Here is a 21172-nt window from a genome sequence, read left to right on the forward strand (position 1 = left end):
ATTTAAGATCTGAGTCTACATAGTTCAGGGGAAGGCCTTCTGTAGAGAGTAAGTAAGGTAGAGAATTTATGTCCGTTCTAGAAGCCTGTTTTGTTTATTTTTTTTAATGAAGATGAAGTCAGGTGTCACAATGCAACTTCAGAAAAATGCTGAGAAATTTAATACATTTTAAAAATTGAAAATAAGTCGTTTCCTCAATTGTAAGATATCATAACTTAAAACTTGCATATGGTTATTGTAGTAACTAGTTTTAATAGGTTTATTATTAATAAGAGTTAACATTTACTGTGTGCTTGCGCTGTGCCGTGCACTAAGTGCTTTACATGTATTAACTCATTCAACTGTGAAGTGAGATACAGCTAATTATTACAGATATTTAAGTTGCATGTGTTTGTACCTGCCCTTGCCAGTGACCTCCACTTTGCCAAATCTAATGCTTGTTCTCAGTCCTTGTTTTACTTCACCTGCTAGCAGAATTTGACATGGTTGATTATTCTTTTTTCCTCAATACACTGTCTTCGCTAGTTTTCCAAGGACACTTTGCTCATTTAGTTATTCCTCATGGTGGCTTGTTCTTGGTCTCATTTGCTGGTTCCGCCCGTTCTTTCCAACCTCTTACTGCTAGAGTGTCCCTGGGTTTTGTCCTATATTTATCCCCTTATTGAGCTCACTGAGTCTTGTGGCTTTCAGGACTATCTAAAGAACTGTGACTTCCAATATATGTCTCACCCAGACCCCTTCCCTGACTCACAGGCTTGTATATTCAGCAGTCTCCTCAAGTTCATTATCTAATAATTAGATATTGGTTGGATATCTGATAACATTTCAAAGTTAGCATGTCCAAAATCCAAATCAGACAGCATTAATGATTAAAAAAAAACTTTGAATAATGTGCATCAGTGTAGAGACTGATCTTTACAACTCTAGTGAAGTAGTATTGCTTTATTTGGGGGATAGACTTTCTTCTTAGTTCTAAGCCTGCTGTGTTGTATGTTCCTTTAGTTTGGGCTCCTGAAATAAACTTTCTCTTTTCCTTTTATTTCTTTCTTTTCGACCTTAGATTTAATGACAAAGGAATTTGGGTGGCAGAAGACAGATCATTTTTTCTGAAAGTAAAAATTAAATTTAATTCTTTTTCTACCTGCTTTGTTCATCATAGTAAAACCAGTTCTGTTTTTCAGGTATCATCTTTATCAGAAAGTGAAGAGTCTCAGGACTCATCTGACAGCATAGGCTCCTCACAGAAAACCCACGGGATCCTAGCACGGCGCCCATCTTACAGGTGAGTACTCGTGTCAAACCCTGCATGTGTTATATTACCATATGAGTTGGAATGGTGCTGGCAAAGCAAATTATATCAAGAAGGAGCATGTGTTTGTATAGGAAGGGAAGTGTTAAGAGAGACAGGGCAAGATTTTGAAGGGCCCAAGTTGCTGTGCTGAAGAGGAATTTAGACTCATCTTCTGGCAAAGTATTAGATATCCATATTTACTAACTTTAATAGTAATATGAAAGAATTAAACTACTTTGTGTTCCCTTTCTTAGCTTCCTAGCTCTGAGCCTTTGTCTTTCCCTTGTGTGTGTGTCCCTTTGCTAAAACACATTCTTCTACATTCTGCACATACTTTAGGCCTCATTTCCTCCTGGAAACCTTCTCTGTTTACTTTTTCTTCAGCCTCCCAAGACCACGTTAGGTCTTTCTTCTGTGGCATCTTTTTACTAACCCCTATTATAGTACTTATCTCATGCTACTGGAATTCCAGTTTATTTATGGGCATGGCCAGTGCTTTATTATTTTTTGTCACCTCAGGGCCTAGCAGAATGACCAGATGAGAGTAGATGCTTAATAATTACTTGTTGAATGAAGAGAAAGCTGAAGTAGTACAACTAACTGACAGAAAGCTTTTGAAATAATCTGGGTGATTTCATATAGGTAGTGTGGTATCTTTGGCATGGCTGGATCTGAGACACTTCTGTGGTAGAACTGACCAAACCTGATGACTAGATGGTAGGAGGAAAGGGAGACAGAAAAGGATGAAATGCTCTTTTGAAACACATAGACAAATGCAGTAAGGTTTTCGATGTTACGAGAGAACTTTTTATAGGGTGTATTCATTCCTGCCTGACGGAAGAAGTAGGAAAGACTTCATAAAAGATGTAATTTAGGGCTTCCCTGGTGGCGCAGTGGTTGAGAGTCCGCCTGCCGATGCAGGGGACACGGGTTCATGCCCCGGTCTGGGAAGATCCCACATGCCGCCGAGCGGCTGGGCCCGTGAGCCCTGGCTGCTGAGCCTGCGCGTCCAGAGCCTGTGCTCCGCAACGGGAGAGGCCACAACAGTGAGAGGCCCGCGTACCGCAAAAAAAAAAAAAAAAGATGTAATTTAGTTCATCATCAATCTGATAAATTCTGGAAGCAGGGAGGGGTTTTGTAAGGCAGGAAGAGAGCTTCTTAGGCTGAGGGAACAGTGTGTAATGAAAGGTAGATTGTATGATATCAAAGAGGTTGGCCTGTTCTGGGAATTGGCAATTTTAAGGTACAAGGAAGAAGGGGTGGTTTAGCAAGAAAAGGTAAACAGGAGCCACATTACTTAGAACCTTGTTACCATGTTAAGGAATTGGGACTCTACTGAATACACAAAAAATTTTGTCTGTGAATTTTTGGGGGAGTGAAAAATAAGCCTACTAAAATGAGTTCAATTTGAAACTATAAAAAAATAATCCAGGGACTTACCTGGCTGTCCAGTGGTTAAAACTCCGTGCTTCCACTGCAGGGAGCATGGGTTCGATCCCTGGTCAGGGAACTAAGATCCCACATACCACGCGGTGTGGCCAAAAAAAAAAGTAATCCATTATGAATTTCTCAGCCTTAGAAAGCAAGGTTCCAACCATGTAAGTTAATCTAAACCTACATCTAGATATATCTTATGAAGCAAAATTGGAGGGCACCAAAGATAAAAATAAGATCTTAAAAGCTTCCACAGAGAAAAGACAAATTACCTAGAAAGGAGTGACCATTAGGCTGACAACAGATTTTTGAATGGTAATATTAGAAGACAATGGACTAAAATCTTTAAATGCCAAGAGAAAGTAACAGTTGGCCTTGGAATTATATACCCACCTGAACAATCACTCATAAATAATGGTGAAGTTAAAATCATTTCAAACTGATTTAAGAAATTACTAAAGGGTACATGTCAGGAAGAAGAAAATGAAACCAAACAAAAGGAACGTGAATATAAGAAAGAATGGTGAACCAAGACATTCATTTAAGTTACCATTGACTTTTTAGAATAATACTAATAATGATTGATTAATTTGGGTAGTTTAAAAACAAATGGAAAGAAATATATCAGGCAGAAATATATAAGACAGGAATGGTCTACTAGAGTCTTACATCGACTACCTTTAGACTTACCTTAGACTGTTAGAGGTAACTGGCAAAAGAATACAGATAAAAAGTTTAATTTCCAAATAGTGGGGCTCTTTTGGCACAAAACAGTTATTTAGCTCCTAGATAAATACTTGTTAATGAATTGTGCATTTATAGGAAATAACAGAAATGTCTTATCAGCCTACTCTAATAAACATAAAACCATATACATACAAATACATGAGCTGAAACTAGAATGGGAAGCAGAAGCAAGCATGAAGACCAAGGTACACCCATTACTTTAGGTCTACTGCAGGAAGGGACTACGAACCTGAGATTTTTGTGTTAAGCTGAGATCCCTACAGCAGGCTAGAGCACCTGAAACAAAGTTTCCCCAAGTTAAGCTTTCCGAATTACCAAAGATAGGATCAACCGAATATGAATTTACAGTCACAAATCATCAAGCGTACAAAGAAATAAACCATTATAAGTGAGAATCAGCAGAAACAATATACAATGAACTCAATAAATGCAGAAAAGTATTTGATAAAATTCAGCACCCACTCAAATTTTTAGCAAATAGGAATAAAAATGGACTTTCCTAGCATATACAGACTTTGAGAACTGAACTATACATAGGACAGATCATAGCTCAAGTTCCAAACATGGTACACACGTGGACCAAATCTGAATAGCACTGCATAGTCTTTGAAAACTAAATTGATGGAACTACGACCCACAGAAGGCTGGTCAGAACTTGCAGCTTGGACACAACCAGGCTGATAGCCTGCTAAAACAAGAATATCAAGAATTCTCCATAGGATTTAAACAGGAGTCTAATATAATATTGAAAATGTCTACCATTACATGGCATACAAAGAACTTGGAAGAATCTTAACTTGTAAGGAAAAAGATTATAAGCAAATGCCATCTCCTACATGACCCAGATGTTGGAATTATATGACAAAAACTTTAAAAGAGCTATTACTGAAATGTTCTAACTAACAAGTAAGGGTGAATTCTCTTGAAATGAATGGAAAGATAGGAACTCTTAGCAAAATACAGAAGATATAAAGAGAACAAAATAGAAATTTAAGAGCTGAATACACTAACAGAAACAAAACCTCACTGGACGGATTCAATAGGAGAACAGAGATAAAGAGTTAGTCAACTTCAAAGATAGTTCATTGGAGATTATCCAATCTGAAGAATAGAGATTGGAAAAATTAACTAGTTCTCAGGGACTTGTGAGACAATATCCAAAGATCTAAACTGTGTCATTTGCGTTACAGAACAGAAAAATGTTGCAGAAAAAATACTTGTAGAAATAATAGCTGAAATGTTCCCAAATTCGGTGAAACCTACAAATTGAAAAAGCTTAGCAAATCTTAAAATAGATAAAATGCAAAGAAATCCCTGCCCAGACATATATCATAATCAAACTGCTGAAAAATGCATAAATATTGTGAGCAGCCAGAGAAAAATGACACTACTTATAAGGGCATGATGTGAATGATTATAGATTTCTCATCAAAAACTGTGCAAGCTAGAAGAAATGAAATAGCATTTTTAAAGTGCTAAAGAAACTGTTAATCCAGAATTCTCTATCTAGTGAAAATAACCTCAGAAATGGAGGTGAACTAAGTATTCTCAGATAAAGGAAAACTAAGAGAAATCATTGACAGCAGACTTGCTCTAAAATAACTGCTAAGAAAGTTAAGACCAAAAGAAACTTGGAAGGTTAGGAATGAATAAAGGCAACAGCAAGATCTGGGCAAATATAATGGACTACTCTCCTATTAAATTCTTTAAAATATGTTTGATGGTTGAAAAAAATGACACTGTCTGATGGGGTTTCCAGTGTAGGCAGTTTTAATATGTAAGACAACTACAACATAAATGGGGGAGGATAAAGAGATTTAATATGGTGGTAAAGTTTCTAACGTTCACTTGAAGGGATAAAATAGTGACTATAAGTAGACTAGGCATCTATACTGTAACACCTAGAACAACTACTAAAGAAACTACAAAGAGATTTAGTCAAATACACAATAGATATATTAGAGTTTTGAAAAATCTTAACCCAAAAGAATGCAGAATTTTTTTAAAAGATAGCAAATAATAAAATGGTAGATCAACCAATATCAGTAGTTATATTAAGACAGCATGACTTAAACTCACTAAAAGATTATAAATAGACACAAAAATCCTCAAGAAAATATTAGTAAACCAAGTACAACAACATATAGATGGTATTATACACCATAATTGAGTAAGATTTATCCCAGAGTGCAAAATTGGTTTAACATCTGAAAATCAATTAATGTAATACATCGTATTTATAGAATAAAAACAAAAAACTTATAGTCATCTGAACAGAGACACAAAAAAGCATTTGATGAAATCCAGTACCCTTTAATGATAAAAATTCTCATCAAACAAATTGATGGGAGTTTCCTCAGCCTGATAAAGTGCATCTACAAAAGCCCAGAGCTAACATCATATTTAATGGTGGAAGACTGAATGTTTTCCCCCCTAAGGTCAGGCACAAGACAAGGCTGTGGATGTCTGCTCTCACTATTTTTACTTAACGTTTTACTCAGGAAATCAGGTAAGAAAATGAAATGAAAGGCATATTGGAAAAGAAGAAATAAAAGTTTGCAGATAACAATGATCTCATATATAGAAAATCCCAAAGGATCCACTAAAATAGAACTAATAAATAAGTTCAGCAGGGTTGTGGGATACAAAATCAATTGGTTTTCTATACACTAGCAATAAACAATCCAAAAATAAAATTAAGAAAACAGTCCTACTTAAAATAACATAAAATGTATAAAATACTTTAATACTTGAAATTAAATTTATAAATTCAAATTATATAAAACAGAAGTATAATACTTGTGTATTGAAAACTACAAAACCTTGTTGAGAGACATTTTTTAAAAATCTAAACAAAAAGACATCACATGTTCATCAGTTGGAAGACTAAATATTGTTAAGACAAATAACCCAGTTAAACAATGAAGAAAAGATTTGAATAAACATTTCTCCAAAGAAGATATACAAATGGTCAATAAGTATGTGAAAAACTGATCAACATCATTTGTCATTAGGTTAATGCAAATCAAAATAATGAGATATGACTTCAAACCTAGTAGGATGCCTAAAAAACAAACAAAAAACCCATAACAGGTGTTGGTAAGGGGGGCAGTGGCTGTGGAAACAATCTGGCAGTTCTTCAAAATACTGAACATACATACCTTATAAGCCATTACTACTATTGCTATATATATAAGCAAGAGAAATAAAAACATAATCAAAAGAAAATTGGCTATATTAATATCATACAAAATAAGACTTAAGGGCTTCCCTGGTGGCGCAGTGGTTGAGAGTCCGCCTGCAGATGCAGGACACACAGGTTCGTGCCCCGGTCCGGGAAGATCCCACATGCCGCGGAGCGGCTAGGCCGGTGAGCCATGGCCGCTGGGCCTGCGCGTCTGGAGCCTGTGCTCCACAACGGGAGAGGCCACAACAGTGAGAAGCGCGTGTACTGAAAAAACAAAAAGAAAAGAAAAGGAAAAGAAAGCAAACAAAATAAGACTTAAGAGCAAAGAAGATTATCAGAGATAAAGAGGGAGTCAGTTCACCAAGAAGACATAACAATCCTAAATAGGTACGCATCTAACAACAGAGCTTCATAATACATGTATCAAAAACTTACAGAACTGGAAAGCAAAATAAATCCACAGTTATAGCTGAAAATTTGAGTACACCTACCTCAGTATCCGACAGAACTTGTAGCCAGAAATTCAGCAAGATTATAGAACAAATGAACAATGCAATCAATCAGTCGTATCTAATTGACATTTTTAGCACACTTTACCCAGGTGCACAAAGAACATTCACCAAGAAACACCACATCCTGGATCATAACAAACCTTAACAAATTTAGAAGAATTGAAATTGTGCAAAGTTCTTTTATATTTGAATTAGACTAGAAGCCAGTAAAAGAAAGATAACAGGAAAATCTCCAAACATACAGAAATTAACACACTTAGAAATAATCCATGGACCAAACAGAAAATCTTAAGGGAAATTAGAAAGCACTGTGAACTTAATGAAAAATGAAAATATCAAAATCTGGAGCTGTAACCAGTGGGAAATAATTAGAGGAAAATTTACCTTATTAAATAAAAACTTATAAAAGAAGGAAAGTCTCAAATCAACAAGTTTCCACTTTAAGAAACTAGGGGAAAAACAAAATAAGGTCAAAGCAAGCAGGAGAAATGAAATTATAGAGATTAAGCGCAGAAATCAGGGAATTCCCTGGTGGTCCAGTGGTTAGGACTCTGCACTTCCATTGCCAGGGGCCCGGGTTTGATCCCTGGCGGGGGAACTAAGATCCTGCAAGATGCATGGCACGGCCAGGGGAGAAAAATAGAGCAGAAGTCAATGAACTTGAAAAGAGAAAACTAATAGAGATAATATAACTGAAAGGTGGTTCTTTGGGGGAAAAAGAATTAGTAAAATTGATAATCCGGTAGCAAGATGGGGGGAATGGTGACTATAAAGGGGAGAGTGGTCAGAGATGAGGTTGGGGAGGTCACAGGGACAAGTTATGGCCTTGTAGACTGTGTCATTTATTCTGATAGGGAGCCACTGCAGATGAGTGACTTGATCTGACTGACATTTTAAAAAGATGACTGGTTGTTGATGATTGGTGTGGAGAATGGAATGTAGCAAGAGAAGGGTAGACTAAAGGAGGACCTGTTAGAGGCTACTACTATTCAGTCAAGAGGGCGGTGGCATGGACTGGGGTGTAGCAGTGGAGGTGATGAGGGTGGGTAAGATTCTGGATATATTTTCAAGATAGAGACAATGGGATTTGTTTATGAATTGGATAAAGGTTGTGAGAAAGAGAGAATGACTCCAAAATTTTTGAAAAACAGTCGATATTTACTGACGTGGGTAAGACTGCAAGCGGTGGAAGGATATCTGACATTAGATTTGGATGTATTAAGTTTGAGGTGCTATTGAGTGGAAGTATTCAATACACAATTGGATATAGGAGTTTCGAGTTAAGGAGAGAAGTTGAGGAAATATCATTTGAGGGGTCATCAGTATACACAAGGTATTCAAGCCTATGGGACAGATGAGCTCATTAGAAAGAATACAGATAAAGAGAAGTCCAAAAGACTAAGGTTCTCCAAGAATGAGGCAGGAGGATGAGGAAGAATGCAAAACAGTGGCAAATAATATCTCAAAATATAGTAAAAATAAAGTAATATATATGGGAATGGTAAACAACAATTTAGATAATGGTACTCTTTAAGGGGGGAGAAGAGCAGGGAAAGGAATTGGTAGTGACATTTTGGTGTATCTGTAAGTTAATTCCTATTAAAAATGAGATATCTAAAGCAAACATGGCAAAATACCATCTAATGGTTCTTGGTACATGGTACATTGGTGTTTTATTTTCTGTACTTCTCTTTATGCTCAAAATGTTTCGTAACTTAAAATTGAAAAAGAAATGGCCACAGCGTTCCACAGTCTCATGCGAGGCTGGCTGCTTAAGACCATGCAGGCAGCTTGTTAAATGGATTCTGGAGCTCTGTCCACTCAATCATTAGGGTTACCAGTTGGGAATCTGAATTCAGTAAACCTCTCCAGCTGATTCTGGTACATAAGCAGGTTTAGGAACCACTGTGACAATTCTACAGATGGCTAACACAGAGTCCTATAGGACTGCCACCTCTCTTGCTCTGTGTGTGGGACTTCTGTTAGTACAGTCTACACTTGCAGGTCTTTGTGGGAAGACTGTCCAGAGTAAAGAGACCAAGCTGGAGAAGGATCTTCAATGTGTGGTAAGAGAACAGCTGAAGGATCTAAAATTATTTGGCCTCCAATAAAGAAGACCTGTAGCAGTTGTCAAATATTGCAAAGAAGGACATGGATATATTGGGTCGGCCAAAAAGTTCATTCGGGTTTTCCTGTGAGATGTTATAGAAAAACCCGAATGAACTTTTTGGCCAAACCAATTAGGGTAAAGCTTAACTTTCTCTAGCTTCATTGGGTGGAATTAGCTTTGAGTCTAAATAAGGATGAGCTCTAACCATCCAAAAATTGAATAGTTTGCTTTTTGGAAGTTGTAGATGAATTATTCCTGGAAGTAGAGGCTGTTAGCAATGCTAGAGAATTCCTCCACTGGCTGGAGGGTTAGCATAGATAACATGAAAGATCCCTTTTAATGCTGAGGGTTTTTTTTTTTCCTTTGTGATTCTTTTTTATTATTGTTTCCACACAAGTAGTTTAGGTTTTCTGATTTTTCTACAATAAACACAGAATTCTTGAGTAAACATTTTTTTCCTTTTCTTTTTTTCCCCAGAAACAAAATTATGCTCCCTCCATCCCCAGCTGTGTTTTGGAAGACCTTTCTTTTCAGCAAGGCATCTTTTTTCCATCCCCTTATTCTTGCCATGAGTCCCTTTTTTTTTTTTAACCAAGTCTGAGGGGTGCCTGTGGAATCAAATGTACTTCTCGTTAAAATAAGCAATTTTATTTATCACTGATAACTGCATTTTTATAGTAGTTTTTTTTTGTACTTTCCATCAAAGTTAGGAAAATGGGGTTTTCCCCCCAGTTATACATACATATATACCTTCTTTTTCATATTCTTTTCCATTATGGTCTATCACAGGATATTGAATATAGTTTCCTGTGCTATACAGTAGGACCTTGTTGTTTATCCATTCCATATATACCAGTTTGCATCTGCTAACCCCAAACTCCCAATCCATCCCTCTCCCACCTCACTCCCCCTTGACAACCACCAGTCTTTATAGTAGTATTTTTTTTTATTTTCATTTTAATTTTTTGGCCACACCACGTGGCATGCAGGATCTTAGTTCCCCAAGCAGGGATCGAACTGTGCCCTCTGTAGTGGAAGCGCGGATTGTTCTACTGGAACTACTGGACCCGCCAGGGAAGTCCAAAATTTAATCTTTTTAATAAAGGTCACTGACACTATTTAGAAAATGAATAGTACTTTGTTAATTAATGAAATACCTCACAATGGAGCCATCTCTCCTGTAGGGGAAGGAGACATTTTATACCTCTACAAGGGCCTTGTATATTGAAAGGCACTCTGTATGGGTATTTGCTCAGTGTCTCTTTTCATGTCGTCATAAACTAAAATATAACCAGCCTGCTAATAAACAAAGTCTAGTTTGTGCTAAAACACAGTATGTGCTAAACAAAGGATTCCTTGACATAAGAGTTTAGGTGTCTACCAGATTACTGAGATTTAAAAGGTTTAGTAATTTCTTTGTAAAGCTGTCCTCATCACCAACAGTAATAATAGAGTTCTATTTTTCACAGAAAAATTTTGAAAGACCTATCTTCTGAAGATACACGGGGCAGAAAAGGAGACGGAGAAAATCCTGGAGTTTCTGCTGTCACTTCTATGTCTGTTCCAACTCCCATCTATCAGACTAGCACCGGACAGTACAGTACGTATAGGAATAAATTTCCCACCCGATAGACACACAAAAACTAACCTTTCTGTTTGAAGAAGTGGTGTGTAAACTGTCATCCTTTATAGTGATGATTATTAAAGGATAACATTTTGAGCCAGAAATAATGCAAAGTTCTTTTTCAGTATTATCTCATTTATTCCTTACAACTTTGTTGTGAGGTGGGCAGTTATCAATTTATGAGGGAACCGAGGCTTAGAGAGTCAGATAATATCCCTGAAGTCATACAGCTTGTAAGTGATACACGGCTTGTAAATGATATACTTACTTTAGGGTATAAGTCTGTGAGTTTTGACAAATGCATGGAGCTGTCTTAAGCACCACCACAATCAAGACACTCCATCACCCCAAGAAATTCACTTGTGCTGTGTCCGTTTGTAGATAATCTCTCCCTCCTCTCCTAACCCCTGTTCTTCAAGTTTTATTGGCGTCCCATCTGACCACCTGTCACCATTTCCAGTCATCCTCTCCACCACCTCAGTCTACACTCTCATCTGAATTACTGCAGTATCCGATTGGTCATCTTGCTTCCATTCTTGCTCTAATACTTTTCCATATCTCAGCCAAAGCAGTTTATTTAAAATGTCAATTAGATCACACCATTCTTGCTCAGAATCTTCCAGTGACTTTAGAATAGGTCCCACAAAGCATTACATTCAGGATCTGGCTTTGCCTGCCACTCTGATCTCATCTCCTACCACTTGATGCCATTCTGGCCACACAGACTTTCTTGCTGTTCCTTAACACATGAAGCTTGTTTCTACCTCAGGATCTTTGGAGGTGTCATCCCTACTACCTGCGCGTTCTTCATCAGATCCTCACATGCCTTACATCCTCACTTTTTATAATTACGTATAAATGCCATAAAATATAGTAGCTTAATTACAGAATGTATATAATTATAGATTAGCTTATTTATGATCTGTTCTCAAGGAATGTAAGTTCACAACTATGACCTTGGCATACAGGGCCTGGCACATGTAGGCTTTCATTAAAATGTGTTATGAATATATGATTTTAAGAATATATGTAGAATATTTCTGTGAGGACACATAAGAAACTGGGAATAGCAGTTGCAAGGAAGGAAACTTAGGAGCAGAGATTAGAGGCAATTGGGAGGTTCACTTTTCATTTTAAACAAAACTGAATTTTTTTTTTTAATCATATACATGTATTGCTATTTCCAAAAAAATTTTTTTAAGGCAGCATATTAGCAAGTTAAAAGTTATGATATATTAAATGGTTTATTATTCTAAACCCATTAAAAATTAGAATTATGAAAACTACAAAGAAACTTGGGCTAATATTTCATATGTTACAACTGAAGTAAGTACAGTACAAGTCATATTTAGGGCAGCATGATCCAGTAGAACTTGATGATGCAAACGTTCTGTATTTGCATTGTCTAGTACAGTAGCTGCTAAACTATCTGAATACTGAGCACGTGACATGTGGCTGGTGAGACTGAGGAACTGAATTTTTTATTTTAATTTTAGTTAATTTAAATAGCCACGCATGGCTCATGGCTACTGTATTGAACAGTACAGTTGAGTTCTTCAAAGAAGTAAATTCAACCAGGTAAATATACATTTGTTAAGCAAGTACAGGAAGATATGTTGCAAAAATGAAAATATTCTGTATTAACATATATATTTAACATCAAAAGATGTGTATCTATAATGTGTGTAAATAAACCTATTTCGATATTTATATATCAATCTGTGTGAGCATAGGAAAAGATTAGGAAGGTTGTGCACCAAAATAATGTTTACCTCAGGAGGGGGGTGGGGAGTGGACAGTGGAATAAATAGGGATAATGGGACTTTTTATATATATATTTATATATGTATGTAATGTGTGTTGCAGGGAAGGAGATTGAAAGTAATTCCTAGTATAAGTTTAAAACGAATCTCTGAATCTAAAAAATGTTTTTTTTTTTTTTTTTGCGGTACACGGGCCTCTCACTGCTGTGGCCTCTCCCGTTGCGGAGCACAGGCTCCGGATGCGCAGGCTCAGCGGCCATGGCTCACGGGCCCAGCCGCACCGCGGCATGTGGGATCTTCCCAGACCGGGGCACAAACCCGTGTCCCCTGCATTGGCAGGCAGACTCTCAACCACTGTGCCACCAGGGAAGCCCCTAAAAAATTTTAATGTCTTTACTTCTAAAGTCATTTTATAAATTAAAGTATATGGGAATATTTGTTGTGTGGTAGTAGGGAAAGGATAAGGGTAATCAGAAACAGTGGTCACCACTAGAGAGTGGAGCTAAGAAAGAGTATGAGGATTTACTTTTTCATTATGTAACCTTTTATCCTTTTTGAATTTTCTTCCATAGGCACACTTATCTATTCAAAAATACTTTAAAATACAATCTTTTTAATGCTTTTAAATAAAAATTACAAACTATGTTAATATTTCCTACTACTTATTTTTCCTTTAAAAGTTTGTCATCGGTGGTACCCTCTTCTAATGGCCCAAAATTGCTGTGACAACATTAACAGCATGGAATGCTCTATAGAGCCCCAAATGGGTTTTGACCAGTCAGTTATTGTACAGTTTGAGACTAAATTTAAGATTAGTGCATCTGAAATACAATATTTTCTGAAGAAATGCCGTTTTACTTGTTTTACATATAGCTCACCCAAAGTAGTCAACAGTTATCAAGTGGAATTGCATTTAAACCTGTTTTAATAAATAGCAAATTTTTTTTTTTTGCCAATCCTTTGTCATTAGTGTGTTGTACAGCCTTATATTAGCTATGTTCTCTCTTTGGTTTAAGTTGCCATTGCCCCAAATGGAGCCTTACAGCTGGCCAGTCCAGGCACAGATGGAGTACAGGGGCTTCAGACATTAACCATGACAAATTCAGGCAGTACTCAACAAGGTACAACAATTCTCCAGTATGCACAGACCTCTGATGGACAGCAAATACTTGTGCCCAGCAACCAGGTGGTTGTACAAAGTAAGTTTGCTTAAGTATCTATGGAAAGCATCACAAAGTACTTTCAAAGACACTTACAAATTAACTAATTCTTTTGACCACACAGCTGCATCAGGAGATATGCAGACATATCAGATCCGTACCACACCTTCAGCTACTTCGCTACCACAAACCGTGGTGATGACATCTCCCGTAACCCTTACATCTCAGACAACTAAGACAGATGACCCCCAACTGAAAAGAGAAATAAGGTTGATGAAAAATAGGTAGGTAGTAAAATTATACTATCATCAGAATGGGTAATGTTTTTATAAACCTCAAAATATAACCAGATATTAACTGAGATTGTATATTAGAAACAAGGAGAGGGGATTATATCAACATTATTTTAAGAGTTTTAGATTATGTCTAGTACATTTCCAGTGGATCAGTGAGTCCCTTTGCATAGTTTCTTTATTTAATATATAACCTAGAGTTCTTCTATTTTTATTGTGTCCTTTGAATAGCACTGTTAAGCAAAACTTTTCAAACAATATATTTTGTTCTTACTCAGATGACAAAGTTAAGTGAAAATAATAATTTGCTGCTTGCTGTTGACCAGAGTAAGAATAGGCAAGAATTAGTAGGATTCTGCATAATACCTAATATACTTCTGGATACAGAATTGCTCTTAAAAATGAATTTTGATCATGAAATATAGTAGTCATTTAACCCCCAGAAACATTTGTTTGTTTTAAATGTATTTTAAACATTGCTATATGCACTACATATACATCAGGCATTAAAAATCACTAGTTCTTTGAGAAAAAGAATATGATGGGTAGCCTTCTGCAGTGTGTTCAAGGGAAAAGAAAAGACACCAGTAAACTATATTAGAAACAAAAAAGGGTAAATAGCCACAGATACAACAGATTTTTAAAATTATAATAAGGTTCTATTTTCAGGTCCTCTCCAGTAAGTTAGAAAATTAGAATAAAGGATAATTTTCTAGAGCAATAAAAATTACCATAAAAGGACCAGATGGATACATTTAATTACTTCAAGATAAAATGTTTCTTTACTAAAAACAAGAGGAAGCATCACTGTAAATGACTTGGTAACAAGGCAGGGACCATCTGTTGTTTTGGAGGTTCCAACAAATACAAGTAAATGAAGTAAGTTATGTAAATTATTAGAAAAGAATTGTATCTTGTTGCTGATGATATGACTGTGTACCTAGGAAACCCAAAAGACTTGTTAAAAATTACTAGAGTGTGACTTCTCTTTCTGACAATGTAACGTCAGCTACATAATAAAAGCTTGATGAAATATAAAAACCATCCTTTTAAATGACTGGATGAGCATGCAGCAAGTAAGAGAAATCTATTGAGGTTAGATGTGCGAACCAGAAGCCCAGGACCATGATGTTAAATAAGCACTTAAGCAGCCCCTGTATATCCTAGGGATAAATTCAGATCTTTGTGATTGGTATAGCTTTGGTATGCAGAGGGGACTCGGGACAGAGCCTGGGGCCTCTGCAGGCTGGAGAACTGGATCACAGATTATTTTTCATGAGGTCAAGACCCAAGAAGTACTACATCCATAAGCTGAGAATTGTAATTTTAAAAATTAGTGCCCCCAGTTGGAGAAAGCAACTTCAACACAGGCTCTAATGAATTCCCATACATTGAGTTCTAACAAATATAAGTTGAAAAATCAGACTACCCAAGGAATTAGGCTTCCATTATATGTGCCAACCCCTTAGGCAACTGTCACAAAAAATTATTTCCATTTTTTTGAGATGAGGAAACTGAGGCCTAGAGAAGTTAAGTTACTTGACCAAGGTTACACTGCTTAGTAACTGATAGAGGTAGGGTTTAAATTCATGGGTCCAAGTTTTAGAGTCCAAAGTCTTAGGGAATCCCACACTGCCTTTCAGGAGCAAGAGTCAGCAGAAAGAGCAGACGACAGAATGAGTTTTGTGAAGTCTTAGTAATCGAGTGGAGAGAGGGAAAGAAGTATGTCTTTTGTATTTAAAAAAAAGGATGTCATTGTAAATCATCAAAGCTCAAGAGACTATAAAAATGATAAAAATTGGAGAGGAAAAATAAAACTATTATTATTAGCAAAGATATATTCATCTGCTTAGAATATCCAGGAAGATCTGTCTGCAAACTATTTGAAATTGAAAATCAGCATTTGTACCAGAAGCCCTTGCCAGTTTAGTAAAACAGGAAAAGGGAGGGGAAATTACAAGGATTTAAATGAAAAAAATAGAAACTATTACTATCTTTTATACGATTGCTTGATTTAAAAAAAAAACAAACCAAATGGACTTAGAGAAAAATTATTTTAAGTAATGAGTTTACTAGATATAAAATCAGTTTAGAGAAAAATTATTGTAAGTAATGAGTTTACTAGATACAAAATCAGTTTTCAAAAATCAACTGTAGGGCTTCCCTGGTGGTGCAGTGGTTGAGAGTCTGCCTGCCGATGCAGGGGACGCGGGTTCATGCCCCAGTCTGGGAAGATCCCACATGCTGTGGAGCGGCTGGGCCCGTGAGCCACGGCTGCTGAGCCTGCACGTCCGGAGCCTGTGCTCCGCGGCAGGAGAGGCCACAACAGTGAGAGGCCCGCATACCGCAAAAAAAAAAATCAACTGTATTTCTTCACATCATCAATAAAGAGTTTGGTAAATAATTATTTAAAAGATATCATTTATATTATCAATAAATAAAATATGTGAGAATAAATCTAACAAAAGCTGTCCAGGACATTTACAGAAAACATTGTAAAATGTTTTTGAAAGACATTAAGGAAGATCTAAATAAATGGAGAAATATACTATGTCCATAGATATGGAAACTCAGTATTATAAAGATGCCTATTTTTCCCCCCAATTGATCCATAGATTCAATGCAGTTCCAATCAAAACCCAAACAGGTTGTTTGAAGAACTTGACAAGTTGATACTAAAATTTGTAGAAGAGTAAAGGGCCAAGAGCAGCCAAAATATTCCAGACAAGAATAAGGTGAGGAGATATCAAGTTTTGTTTAAAGCTGTGGTAATTCAAATCATGTTATATTGGCATTGAGATAAACAAAATCACCAGTGAAATAGAGTAGGGAGCTCAGAAACAGATCTGTGAATACATGAAACCCTGGTAGGGCAGATTATTGGGGGAAGGAGGGACTCCAATAAATGGTGCTAAGATAGTTATTTATATGTGAAAAAATATATTGGATTTCTTCCTCACACCATACACAAAAATCATACTAAATGGATTAAAAACATATATGTGAAAGGTGAAATTTTAAAAACTTTTAGGTGAAAATGTATAACCTCATGGTTTCAAGTATAAGGAAGATTCCTTAAAACAACACACATAAACACACAATAATTAACATGAAAAATTGATGAATCCTCATTGATGTCTTTTTCATCAAAAGACAAAGTGAATGAAAATATAAGCTTCAAACCTATAGAAGATATTTGCAACATGTCTAACCAAAAACAACAGATTTGTTTGAAAAAATATAAAGATCTTCTGAATTAATCAGAAGTACAACCCAACTGAAAAAATGTTGAATATATTTTTGAAATGATACTGACACAACTCCACATCTGGAGGAAAATTAAATTGGACCCCTATTTTATACCATATACAGAAGTAATTGCAGATGGATTAAAGACTTAACTGTGAAAATTAAGCAATAAAATCTTTAAGATAAAATTTAGAGAGAAATACATAGTGTATCACATTTTAATTTAAGCCAAGAAAGAGTTTAAAAAAGAGCATTTATTGCATTAAGAAATAAAAATATCAGAAATCAAGTGGTAGATTAGAAAATAATGTAGAAACAGATAAAGGGTTACTGTGTATAATGCACTGAGAGTTCTTAGGTTGTTCATCTTTCAAATAATTTCTAATTGTAAAATGGGCAAAATGTATGAATGGAAAAGGGTATGAATAGGCAAATTATGTAAGAGCAGATCTGAAAGACCGTTAAATTTTTGAGAATATGCTCAATCACACTAGTAGTTAGGGAAGTGAAAATTAACAATGAAATGTCCACATGCAAAGAACTGTGTACCAGTATATCAATAGAAACATCATTAAAATAGTATGTGTAAAAAAAGCGAGTTGCAGATAATATCTACAGTCCGTAGTATAAAAAATACTCAAAGTAATACTTTTTACTTCTATATGTATGTAAAACTTGAATGTAAATCCATAGAAATATTCTAACAGGACATGTACAAAACTGAGAATGAAATCACTGTTTGTAATTAAAACTCAATAAATAAAAATTAGAGAGTCTATGTGCCAAAAGTTAATAAGAGGACCCATAAATTTCATTTCTTGGTATTTATCCAAGAGAAATGGGACATATGTTTACAAAGAGACTGGCACAAGAACATGCATAGCAGCTAAAACTAGAAAACAGCCCAAGAGAATGGATCAGCAAATTGTAATGATGTTCATACAGTGGAATATGCCCAACAATATAAAGGAGCAAACCACTGCACAGTAACACAGATAAACCTCAAAAATATACTGAGTGAAAGGAGATGAGACACAAGAGTACATTCTGTATGACTCTGGTATCTGAAGTTCTAGAATAGGAAAAATTTCATCTATGGTGATAAAAATCAAACCAGTAGTTGCTTGGGGAGATGAACGGGCATGAGGGAACTTTCTGGGGCAATAAAAATGTATGTCTTGATGAGTGGGTGGGTTATACAGGTATATGCATTTGCCAAAACTGATTGAATTCTGCACTGAAGATCATTGTGTTTCACTGTATATAGATTATACCTTAATTTTTTTTAATGAGGAAAATGACCAGGGAAGATTACTGAAGTGCATTTACCATTTAAGGAATGTGAACTTTTTTCTAACATTGGTTTTTTTAATGCTTACATTTAGAGAAGCTGCTCGAGAATGTCGCAGAAAGAAGAAAGAATATGTGAAATGTCTGGAAAATCGAGTTGCAGTCCTGGAAAATCAAAATAAAACTCTAATAGAAGAGTTGAAAACTTTGAAGGATCTTTATTCTAATAAAAGTGTTTGATGCTTAAGAAAGAAAATATTTTTGTGGACTTGCCTAAAAATTAGACGGAATTTCTTTTCTTTTTTAGTGGAGTTTTATGAATTAAAAGGTCAAAAATGAAGCTTTTTATTTAGGCTTTTGCAACTTAAAGATAAATATCTTATGCAAGAGATCTGGTGACAGAGGATAAAGTGGAAAAAGACCTCAAGGAGGTTACTGGCACAACTGGAAACTCTGTAAAAATTAAACATACTCAAGAAACAAGAAATAAACTTTCACAAATTCAAATTTTCTAAATAACAATAGTTGTCATATTCCAAAAATGGCAGATAAGATGAAATTTGATAAATCAGATTTTTAAAAATAAATCAATTTACCCTATAGGTTTGCATTTCTTACCGTTTCCTAAAATTTACCTTTTTCAATTGTGTGTGTGTGCAACTTCTGCCAATAAATTCTAAATTACAAATAGAAAAAAGCTAATATACAACTAAATATATAAACTATGTGTTCTGATTATGTATACTTGCTCTATCATCAGGTCTTAAATGGGTGTTTAAAAGTTTGTTTATTGAACTTGAGAGGATTTTTGAGACTGGGTTAACTATTTTTGAGGCCTTGTCCTAAAAGGCATCTAAGGTACATGAATGGAGTGTGGTGATTTTTGTAACTTTTTTTTTATCAGAATGGAAAGAGAATTGTTTAAAAGTTTGATACTTTTAAATCGTTTGTTTTTTGGTTACTCTGGGAATGGTGATTTTCTACAAATATTTAATAAATTGTTTTTTGATTCTATATTCTGTATGCAGTTAAATATACATTACTTATTCTGTTGTGCTTTAATAGAATGGAATGTTTACAGGCCCTTGAGATGTCAGAGTATTTTAAAAACCTTCTGAAGATGCATACCAAAGTTTTCCAAGAGGATTTTATAATTGGTTTAATGTAAGGTTTATCAGATTCTAAAATAGTACAGTTACTAAGGCAATTTTATGTGAGAGACTATTTTGTAATGTAGTGAATGGTACATTTATAAGAAATGTGACTGCCAATATATTTTTATAGCTAATCTTTATAAATTCTAAAGTTGAGTTTTTAATGATTATTTTAAATGTTTATATAGTTTGTTAGTAAAAAATATTTTGCATCTCAAAGTATCATTTTTATATTATAGGAAGTAAAGTTTCCAGGTTGGCTAATATTTGAATTGTAAGTTTTGTATGCAGTTTATCCAGAGTTCAAAAATGCTGTCAGCACACCAGTGTTTAACCTCTGTATTCCAATTTGTATACACTTTGAAATTGTACTGCAAAACTATTGTGTGCTTCTTATACAATATGTATCATATTGTTGTCTATGAAATTAAAGGACATTTGATAAAAATTAAGTTTGCCAAATGTAAAATATATTGCTTGATATATGAATGACAAGCTTCCTGATAGCCATTGTGTTAATTATACTAACTATAGTGCATTTCTAGTTTTAAAATGAGGATAAATTTAAAAATCTGGGCTACACTACCTATTTTAAGAAGGGGATATGTTTATATGTTTTGATTCAGTCAGAACCAATTATAACAAACTGAAGATAGCTAAATATTTTGTTCTACAAGTGTTTAGGACATGGTTAAGGAGCCTGTCGTGTAGAAATCTTAACCTAACAGATAAATTTGTGATTAATCCTAGTAAAATTTTTCATTAACAGCATCTTTTAAAATGGGATTTTGTTGACTTGGCAGCAGTTTATGTAAAGAAAGATAAAGTCTGATCACCAGTGGGATTACTTATATCCCTGTCCTGTGTAAAGCCTGAGTCTCAAAATAGTCACCCATTAGGCTAAAGAATATTAGGAGGTATGGGGTCAGTGGATTATATCCAGAGTGTTTTAAAAGATAATATATTGGGTAGGTGTTGTGTTTGGCTCCAGTAGCCTAGCTCTTAGTACCTTAACAACTGGACATCCACACATATATGTAAATTCTCCACAGCCTACACATTGCTGGTATAGGGCCTTGCTCACTAGATAATGTTAACTAGTTTAGCTATATGTAACAGGCATGGGCAAGCCACTGAGGATTCCATAAATGCATACCAAATTATCTTCCTAGATGTTTTTCTAATTTGAATTCAGTGTGGGGCTTATGACACTTTAAAGGTGATTGTGGTACAAACCTGAAATTATTAGACTTCAGAAATTCATCAGACCAAAGAAATTATTTCCTTAGTTCAATTTACTATTTTAAATAATCAATTTACTAATTTGTTATATCGACGGAAATACATTATTGCCCAGG

The 21172-nt window shown here is 35.3% G+C and overlaps 1 protein-coding gene across 12 annotated transcripts in view; it reads left to right on the forward strand.

Moving 5' to 3' along the window:
• ATF1 (activating transcription factor 1) overlaps positions 1 to 20303 on the forward strand; it is a 54789-nt gene extending 34486 nt beyond the window's left edge. For 9 of the 12 annotated variants that reach the window (XM_049694133.1, XM_033436302.2, XM_033436300.2 and 6 more), the window contains 5 exons: positions 1182 to 1282; positions 10751 to 10881; positions 13685 to 13867; positions 13953 to 14112; positions 18756 to 20303. In XM_049694133.1, coding sequence (XP_049550090.1) covers positions 1182 to 1282; positions 10751 to 10881; positions 13685 to 13867; positions 13953 to 14112; positions 18756 to 18900 — 720 coding nt within the window. In that variant the 3' untranslated portion in view covers positions 18901 to 20303. Of the gene's footprint in view, positions 1 to 1181; positions 1283 to 10750; positions 10882 to 13684; positions 13868 to 13952; positions 14113 to 16736; positions 16857 to 18755 lie in introns of all 12 variants that reach the window. The other 3 variants (XR_004485567.2, XM_033436305.2, XM_049694134.1) reach the window with 3 other exon arrangements.
• Positions 20304 to 21172: the final 869 nt, after the last annotated feature.

This window comes from Orcinus orca, chromosome 11 (assembly GCF_937001465.1).
Source record: "Orcinus orca chromosome 11, mOrcOrc1.1, whole genome shotgun sequence".
In the NCBI taxonomy this organism is placed as follows: domain Eukaryota; kingdom Metazoa; phylum Chordata; class Mammalia; order Artiodactyla; family Delphinidae; genus Orcinus; species Orcinus orca.